Source organism: Corvus brachyrhynchos, unplaced genomic scaffold (assembly GCF_000691975.1).
Source record: "Corvus brachyrhynchos isolate BGI_N302 unplaced genomic scaffold, ASM69197v1 scaffold30, whole genome shotgun sequence".
Taxonomy (NCBI): domain Eukaryota; kingdom Metazoa; phylum Chordata; class Aves; order Passeriformes; family Corvidae; genus Corvus; species Corvus brachyrhynchos.
The window spans coordinates 74,004-83,329 of NW_008235742.1; the positions used below are offsets into that span (position 1 = coordinate 74,004).

The 9,326-nt window shown below is 51.4% G+C and overlaps 1 protein-coding gene across 1 annotated transcript in view; it reads left to right on the forward strand.

Moving 5' to 3' along the window:
* The first annotated feature begins 6 nt into the window (after positions 1-6).
* Positions 7-9,326, forward strand: part of MLLT6 (MLLT6, PHD finger domain containing) — a 33,765-nt gene continuing 24,445 nt past the window's right edge. Inside the window, exons 1-5 of the mRNA XM_017744227.1 lie at positions 7-186; positions 1,280-1,359; positions 4,903-4,957; positions 7,383-7,492; positions 8,097-8,200. Of these exons, the coding sequence (XP_017599716.1) occupies positions 42-186; positions 1,280-1,359; positions 4,903-4,957; positions 7,383-7,492; positions 8,097-8,200 (494 nt within the window). The 5' untranslated portion in view covers positions 7-41. The remainder of the gene's footprint in view (positions 187-1,279; positions 1,360-4,902; positions 4,958-7,382; positions 7,493-8,096; positions 8,201-9,326) is intronic.

Here is a 9,326-nt window from a genome sequence, read left to right on the forward strand (position 1 = left end):
TCGGCCGTTCCCCCGCGCTCCTTTTCCCGGCCGAGGGGGGAATGCCGGACACGGGAGGGATTCGGGGAATCCTCCGCGGGTTCCTCCCCCAGGGAACATCCCAGGATCGCTTCCAGCGGGAGATTCCCTTTGTCCCGCCCCAAACGCCTGGAACGGCCGGGATTCCATCCCGGTTCCTGCTTGGAGGTGCAATGAGGGAGGGATAATTCGGTTTTTCCCGGGAAAATCCCGAATTCCCACCTGGGAGGCCAAGCTTGGAATTTTAGCGTTGCCTTTGCTGCCCTAAATCTAATTTTGGGATAGGAAACGCTTCCTTTGGGACTCTGGGATGTCTGGAGTGGGAATTCCGCCCAAAAAAATGGGAAAAATCTTCAGGAAACAGAGCAGGAGCTGCAGGGAGAGGCCCCGGGAGCACCAGGGCTGGATAAAACCAGCAGGATTTTTGGGAATATCAGCTGGAAAATTGCGTTTACGCAGATCGCGTTCCCAGGAGGAATTTCTAAAAATCCTGGAATTGGATTTGATGCTCCTTGTGGGGCCTGTCCTGCTCGGGATATTCCATGATTCTGGGAATTCCCTGGTGCTGGAAGTGCTGAAATGCTGCTGGGTGTGATGTGCAGGAAAAATGGGAATTTTGGGTGGTGCCTGTCGGGATTCTCCCTCCTCTTGGTGCCAATTAGGATTTTAATCCCAGTTATGTTTTAGGGGTTCCATATTATCCATGGAATTCTCGGATCACTTGGAGAGGGGAGAGGCGGGGAATTCCAAGCACAGGCGCAATTCCCACCTGGCTCCATTCCCGTTTTCATGGAGTTTTCATGGAGTTTTGGGATGGAGGTTTCTTTGGGGATGGAGGGATTTTTGGGATGGAGAGTTTGATGGGATGGAGGTGGTTTTGGGATGGAAGGTTGGGGTTTTTTTGAATGGAGGTTTTTTTGGGATGGAGGGTTTTTTTAGGATGGAGAGTTTTTGGGATGGAGGAATTTTTCATCCCGGGCGTGGAATTGAACAAATGAATCCCTGGAGCTCCTGGGAGAAGCTGAACTGGTTTTGCTGGGAGCAGAGACAGGAAAAGGGAATAAAAAAATATCGTGGATGTAATTTTTTTGGTTTGGAATCATGGAATGCTTGGGATTGGAAGGCACCTTAAAGCTCATCCAGCTCCTCCATGAACAGGGAATTTTCCAGGCTGCTCCAAACGTTTATAAATCCCTAAGAAATTTTAAAAAAAAATCAATTTAAAGATGGTCTAATGCAGGTTTTTTGTCTTTTTTCCCAGCTTGCTATGGGATTGTCCAGGTTCCCACCGGCCCCTGGTTCTGCCGGAAATGCGAATCCCAGGAAAGAGCCGCCCGGGTGGTGAGTATGGAATCGGGTTATCCCACACTTTTGGGTTTAAAGATCTCAATCTTCCCAAAAAAAGTGATTTCTCCTCGAAAGGCATTTTCCCTGCTCATTTCCTCAGGAAGTTTTGGAGAGGGGGAAAATTGGGATCAGCTGAGATGATGTTGAGCTGTCAGAGTCGCAGGATTGCCTTTGGCTTTTGTGGAGTTTTTGGGGTTGGAAAGGACTTTTATCCATTTATGGATTTTTAAGACCATCCTAAATCCTCCGAGTTTCTCACCTGGAGCATCCCAAATTCTCCTGAGCTGGAAAACAGCAGAGGAAGGGATAGGGAAGGGATCGGATCAGGGCTCGGGGTCACAGAGCTCTTCCCAAACATTCCCGAGGAATCCTGGAGGATTTCCCGGTGAGGCAGGAGAGCGGGAAGAGCTGGGCTAGGCTGGGTTTGGGGACTAAGCAAGGCCGGGTTTGGGGACTCAGCAAGGCCGGGTTTGGGGACTAAGCAAGGCCGGGTTTGGGGACTAAGCAAGGCCGGGTTTGGGGACTAAGCAAGGCCGGGTTTGGGGACTAAGCAAGGCCGGGTTTGGGGACTAAGCAAGGCCGGGTTTGGGGACTAAGCAAGGCCGGGTTTGGGGACTAAGCAAGGCCGGGTTTGGGGACTAAGCAAGGCCGGGTTTGGGGACTAAGCAAGGCCGGGTTTGGGGACTAAGCAAGGCCAGCTTTGGGGACTCAGCAAGGCCAGGTTTGGGGACTAAGCAAGGCCAGGTTTGGGCACTAAGCAAGGCCAGGTTTGGGGACTAAGCAAGGCCGGGTTTGGGGACTCAGCAAGGCCGGGTTTGGGGACTAAGCAAGGCCGGGTTTGGGGACTAAGCAAGGCCAGCTTTGGGGACTCAGCAAGGCCAGGTTTGGGGACTAAGCAAGGCCAGGTTTGGGCACTAAGCAAGGCCAGGTTTGGGGACTAAGCAAGGCCGGGTTTGGGGACTCAGCAAGGCCGGGTTTGGGGACTAAGCAAGGCCGGGTTTGGGGACTAAGCAAGGCCAGCTTTGGGGACTCAGCAAGGCCAGGTTTGGGGACTAAGCAAGGCCAGGTTTGGGCACTAAGCAAGGCCAGGTTTGGGGACTAAGCAAGGCCGGGTTTGGGGACTCAGCAAGGCCGGGTTTGGGGACTAAGCAAGGCCGGGTTTGGGGACTAAGCAAGGCCAGCTTTGGGGACTCAGCAAGGCCAGGTTTGGGGACTAAGCAAGGCCAGGTTTGGGCACTAAGCAAGGCCAGGTTTGGGGACTAAGCAAGGCCGGGTTTGGGGACTCAGCAAGGCCGGGTTTGGGGACTAAGCAAGGCCGGGTTTGGGGACTAAGCAAGGCCAGCTTTGGGGACTCAGCAAGGCCAGGTTTGGGGACTAAGCAAGGCCAGGTTTGGGCACTAAGCAAGGCCAGGTTTGGGGACTAAGCAAGGCCGGGTTTGGGGACTCAGCAAGGCCGGGTTTGGGGACTAAGCAAGGCCGGGTTTGGGGACTAAGCAAGGCCAGCTTTGGGGACTCAGCAAGGCCAGGTTTGGGGACTAAGCAAGGCCAGGTTTGGGCACTAAGCAAGGCCAGGTTTGGGGACTAAGCAAGGCCGGGTTTGGGGACTCAGCAAGGCCGGGTTTGGGGACTAAGCAAGGCCGGGTTTGGGGACTAAGCAAGGCCAGCTTTGGGGACTCAGCAAGGCCAGGTTTGGGGACTAAGCAAGGCCAGGTTTGGGCACTAAGCAAGGCCAGGTTTGGGGACTAAGCAAGGCCGGGTTTGGGGACTCAGCAAGGCCGGGTTTGGGGACTAAGCAAGGCCGGGTTTGGGGACTAAGCAAGGCCAGCTTTGGGGACTCAGCAAGGCCAGGTTTGGGGACTAAGCAAGGCCAGGTTTGGGCACTAAGCAAGGCCAGGTTTGGGGACTAAGCAAGGCCGGGTTTGGGGACTCAGCAAGGCCGGGTTTGGGGACTAAGCAAGGCCGGGTTTGGGGGCTCAGCAAGGCCGGGTTTGGGGACTCAGCAAGGCCGGGTTTGGGGACTAAGCAAGGCTGGGTTTGGAGCCTCAGCCCAAAACAGGGATTCCCCTAAAACCGAGTTGTTCCGAGCCCTGGAATTCGATAATTTCAAGGACGAGGCAGCCACGGCTCCTCCAGGCACCCAAAACTTGGGATAAATCTGGGATGGATTCGTTAAAGGGTTTTCATGGAGTTTTCATGGGATTTTCTTGGGATTTTCTTGGGGTTTTCAAGGAGTTTTCATGGAGTTTCCATTGGGTTTTCATGGAGTTTCCATTGGGTTTTCATGGAGTTTTCATGGAGTTTCCATTGGGTTTTCATGGAGTTTCCATTGGGTTTTTGTGGAGTTTCCATTGGGTTTCCATGAGGTTTTCATGGGATTTGGGGCCCTGGCCAAGGTGAATCCACCCTAATTCTGGCTCAGCTGGGTTTGGATCAGCCCCGAACATTCCTGACATTCCAACCACCCCCATCCCGCCCCCAGCAGATGGAATTTCCCCTTCTCCACTGGGTTTCCATGGGGTTTCCATGGGGTTTCCATTGGGTTTTCATGGACTTTCAGGGAATACGAGGTGGATTTCTCCCCCTAATCCCTGATTTTCCTATTCCAGCTCCTGGAATTGCCCAGAGCCGTGTTTGACCCAACCGGGGATAGCAGAAATTGTCCCCGGATGAGCTTTAAGATCCTTCCAACCCCAACCATTCCACGATTCCTCAGTGGCCGAGGGGTTTTGCTCAGTTATTTGGGATTTTTTGGGATCCCCCATCCATTCCCACTCCGCGGACCCCCAGGTCCCACCTCCCCCCCTCATCCCCGGCCACCTCATCTCAAAACCTTCAGAAGAAACGCTTTTCCCCCCCCCAAACCCAATTTTTGTTCAGGCCGGGTTTATTTTTACCGACTCCCACGTTCCTATAAAGGAAGAGGCAAAAACCTCCCAGGGTTTGGGGCCTTTTTAAAATTCAAACCCCTCCTCCCCCCCAAAGAAAAAAAGGCGGGGGGAGATTTTCTCTGAGGTGACAGCACCAAGATTTTTGGGGCAGCTCAGTTTTAGTGGTGTGAAAACACCCCAAAACCTGATCTCACACGCTCTCAGCCTGGATTTGGGGTGCCACCAAACCCAACCACGACCCTACAGCCAAAATTCGCCCCCCGGGGCTGTCACAAGACTGGAAAAAACCCATCACGAGAGGCAGCGAGAGGAGGAAGGGAAGTGGCAGAGAGAGATAAAAACTCCTTTTGCTTCGCCCTCCTCTCTCTGAGTCACCGCTTTCAGTTTTACTCCTCAACCGCAGCCCCTAAAACCGGTCCTAAAAAAACCCCAAAAGCAAAAGCTTTGCCCCCGGGGTTTTAAATCCCTCCCTTCAGGGCTTTTTGGAGGCATTTTTTCCCCTAAAACCACCTCAGCCCTCGTCCCTCTGCCCTTCGGCTTTTGGGGTCGAATCATCGGTTTTCTGGTCCTAAAACTGGAATGAAATGGCTGAAATTTGAATTTTATCGATGAAATTTGATGAAATTTGGTGTTTTCCCCTTCGTTTCAGAGGTGCGAGCTGTGCCCCCACAAGGATGGAGCCCTGAAACGCACGGATAACGGGGGTGAGTAGCTCCGAACCGGGATATTCCCACCTGGAAAAATCCGGGAGGCTCCAAAAGGAATTCAACGCTCTACGTTTTTTTCCCCAAAAAATTCACTTTTTGGAGCCTCCATGGAAAGGAATCTTTTCCCTGCTGAGCTTGGGTTGGAGTCAAAGCGAGCCCAAAAAAGTGGGATTTTGGGGTTTTGACCTGACAGGAATCGTTCCCGACCTGTGGGATTGCAGTGGGATCCAGGTCCCATCCCAGAGGTTTTTCCATGCGGGACTTTCCTGCGGATTTTTGCCGGGAATCCTCTGGGTTTCCATGGATCAGAGCTCTTGGATCTAGAAATAAACTTCATTTTTCCCCAAACTTCATTTTTTTAGGAAGGTTTCTGCCATGGAAACAGTGGGATTAGGCAAGGAGGTCTTTGTCCTGAGAAATCCCAGATTTTGGGAATTCCAAGGATTTACAGGGCTGGATAAATCTGTAATCCTGGAGTTTCCATTGGGTTTCCATGGGGTTTCCATGAAGTTTTCATGGGGTTTTCATGGAGTTTCCATTGGGTTTTTGTGGAGTTTCCATTGGGTTTCCATGGGGTTTTTGTGGAGTTTCCATTGGGTTTTCATGGAGTTTCCACTGGGTTTTTGTGGAGTTTCCATTGGGTTTCCATGGGGTTTTTGTGGAGTTTCCATTGGGTTTTCATGGAGTTTCCACTGGGTTTTTGTGGAGTTTCCATTGGGTTTCCATGGGGTTTTTGTGGAGTTTCCATGGGGTTTTCATGGAGTTTCCATTGGGTTTTCATGGAGTTTCCATTGGGTTTCCATGGGGTTTTCATGGAGTTTCCATTGGGTTTTCATGGAGTTTCCATTGGGTTTTTGTGGAGTTTCCATTGGGTTTCCATGGGGTTTTCATGGGATTTGGGGCCCTGGCCAAGGTGAATCCACCCTAATTCTGGCTCAGCTGGGTTTGGATCAGCCCCGAACATTCCTGACATTCCAACCACCCCCATCCCGCCCCCAGCAGATGGAATTTCCCCTTCTCCATCAGATTTGGGGGACGGAGGTTTAATCCCACCTGTCCCTCCGGCACCATTCCCAGCCCAGAGCCTTTCCCTGGGGGCTTTCCCTGGGTCTTTTTTGGGCAACAATCCCCGGAACCCCTACATGGGGCACCATTCCCTGGATCCTTTTAGGGCACCATTCCCTGGATCCTTTATGGGGCACCATTCCCTGGATTTTTTATGGGCACCATTCCCTGGATCCTTTATGGGCACCATTCCCTGTCCGGACCCTTTCCCTGGATGCTTTTTTGGGATGGAGGTTTTTTGGGATGGAGAGAGGTTTTGGGATGGATTTTTGGGGGGATGAAGGTTGTTTTGGCATGGAGGATATTTTGGGATAGAGGCTTTTTGGGATGGAGAGTTTTTTGGGTGATGAAGATTTTTTGGGATGGAGGGATTTTTGGGGATGGAGGCTTTTTTGGCACGGAGCTTTCTTTGGGATGGAGGTGTTTTTAGGATGGATTTCTTTGGGGGATGGAGGGGGTTTGGCATTGAGTATTTTGGGATTGAGGTTTTTTTGGCATGGAGGTTTTTTGGGATAGAGGCTTTTTGGGGATGCAGGGCTTTTTGGGATTGAGGTTTTTTTGGCATGGAGGTTTTTTGGGGGCTGGCGGTTTTTTGGGACAGAGGATTTTTTGGGATAGAGGGTTTTTTGGGATGAAAGTTTTTTGGGATCGAGCTTTTCTTGGGATGGAGGATTTTGGCATGGAGGATTTTTTGGCGTGGAAGTTTTTTTGGGATAGAGGCTTTTGGGGATGGAGGTTTTTTGGGGCATGGAGGTTTTTTTTTCAGGTGGAGGTTTTTTTGGGGATGAAGAATTTTTTGGGATGGAGGGTTTTTTGGGATGGAGATTTTTTTGGGATGGAGAGGTTTTGGATGAAGTGTTTTTTGGGACAGAGGGATTTTTGGGATGAAGATTTTTTTGGGATGGAGATTTTTTTGAGATGAAGATTTTTTTGGGATGGAGGTTTTTTGGGATGGAGATTTTTTTGGGATGGAGAGGTTTTGGATGAAGTGTTTTTTGGGATGAAGATTTTTTTGGGATGGAGGTTTTTTTGGGATAAAGATTTTTTGGGATGGAGGTTTTCTTGGGATGGAGATTTTTTTGGGATGGAGTTTTTTGGGATGGAGATTTTTTTGGGATGAAGATTTTTTGGGGGACAGAGATTTTTTTGCCATGGAGGTTTTTTTGGGATGGATTTTTTTGGGATGGAGAGGTTTTGGATGAAGTGTTTTTTGGGACAGAGATTTTTTGGGGGATGGAGGTTTTCTTCGGCTGGAGGTTTTTTGACGCGTAGCTTTTTCAGGACAGCATTTTTTTTTAGCACTGAAGATTTTTTGGGATTCCCGGGCTGAATTCCCACTTTTCCCTTCCTTTGCCAGGCTGGGCCCACGTGGTGTGTGCCCTGTACATCCCCGAGGTGCAGTTTGCCAACGTGCTCACCATGGAGCCCATCGTGCTCCAGTACGTCCCCCACGACCGCTTCAACAAGGTAAAAACCGGGATTTCGGGATTTCGGGATCATCCCATCCCACCACGGCTCCTTCCCGATTTATTGATTCCTTCAAAAACCAAGGCAATCGCTGGATTTGCGAGGAAATTTTTGGTTCTCCCCGTTTGTCCTCCCCAAATCGCTGGAATTGGAGGAATTTCTTGGTGGAACGACTGGAGGCAGCTGGATCCATGGAATTCCATCTCGCTTCCAATGGCACAGTTGGGATTTTGTGGGATAAAAGGGGAATTGGAGGAATTTCTTGGTGGAACGACTTGAGCTGACTGCATCCATGGAATTCCATGTTGGTTCCTCCACAGTTGGATGCGACAGTTGGGTTTTGGGGAACAAAAAGGAGAAGTTCTGTGTATCCCACCGAGGAATATCCCAGAATTTTCCTGGAAATTCTTTCAAATTCCATCGATATCCCAGAAATTCCCTCACAGGAACAACCCAGCCTGGCACAGCTGAAGTTGGTGGGGGGTTGGAATTTACTGAGCTTTAAAATCCCTCCCGCCCCAACGCATCCCATGAGATTTAGGAATTCCTGGCGGCTTTTCCTCTTGGGTAACATCCGTTTTTCCATGATTTTTTTCCATGGCAGACCTGCTACATCTGCGAGGAGCAGGGCCGGGAGAGCAAAGCGGCCTCCGGGGCCTGCATGGCCTGCAACCGGCACGGCTGCCGCCAGGCCTTCCACGTCACCTGGTGAGATTCCCTGGAATTCGCCTCTGGAATGGTGCCCAGCTGCTCATTCCCGGCCCTGGATCTGGGGCCGCGTTCCCTGCGGGGTTTGGGGTTTGGGATTGATCCCCCCGGGGTTATTTAGGGCTGGAAGTGCCTCTTCCTCCTCCTCTCCCAGCTGGGAAGGGTGAGGTTTTTCCAGGAAATTTGGAATTCTCTCGGACCTTACGGAATCCAAGAGGAGTCCAGGGATGAGTCAGGAGCTGGGAATGTTCCTTGCCCACATTCCCTGTGGGGTTTGGGGTTTGGGATTGATCCCCCCGGGATTATTTAGGGCTGGAAGTGCCTCTTCCTCCTCCTGGCCCAGCTGGGAAGGGTGAGGTTTTTCCAGGGAGTTTCCAAGGTTTGGGAATTCCCTTGGAGACTGTGGAATGTTCATTCCCCTGCCCTGGATCTGGGGCCACGTTCCCTGTGGGTTTGGGGTTTGGGATCGATCCCCCGGGGTTATTTAGGGCTGGAAGTGCCTCCTCTTCTTCCTCCTGGCCCAGCTGGGAAGGCCGAGGTTTTTCCAGGGAGTTTGGAATTCCCTTGGAGCCTGTGGAATCCAACAGGAGTCCGAGGATGAGTCAGGAGCCGGGAATGTTCCTTGCCCACATTCCCTGTGGGTTTGGGGTTTGGGATCGATCCCCCCGGGGTTATTTAGGGCTGGAAGTGCCTCTTCTTCCTCGCCCAGGAGGTTTTTCCAGGGAGCTCCCGAGGTTTGGGAATTCCCTCAGACCTTATGGAATCCAAGAGGAGTCCAGGGATGAGTCAGGAGCCGGGAATGTTCCTTGCCCAGACCCCATCTGAGGATTTGGGGATTTTAAAGGTTGATTATCCTCGAGTGCCCCCAGAGCAGGAAAACAACGCCAGGATCAGCGGGAACAGGGAGATTCCCAGATTTACACGGATTCCCTTTTTCCCTCCGTTGGAATTATCCCTGATCTCCCTTAAAAACCCCCAAACCAAGACAAACCAGCAGAAAACCACAATTTGGAGGATTGAATACGAATTCCATCAATCCGAGCATTCCCGCTGCTCTTTCCCGAGGAGAACAGGGAAATTCCCGGCCCCGCTGGGATATCCTGGATTATTTTGTTGCCCTTGGGGA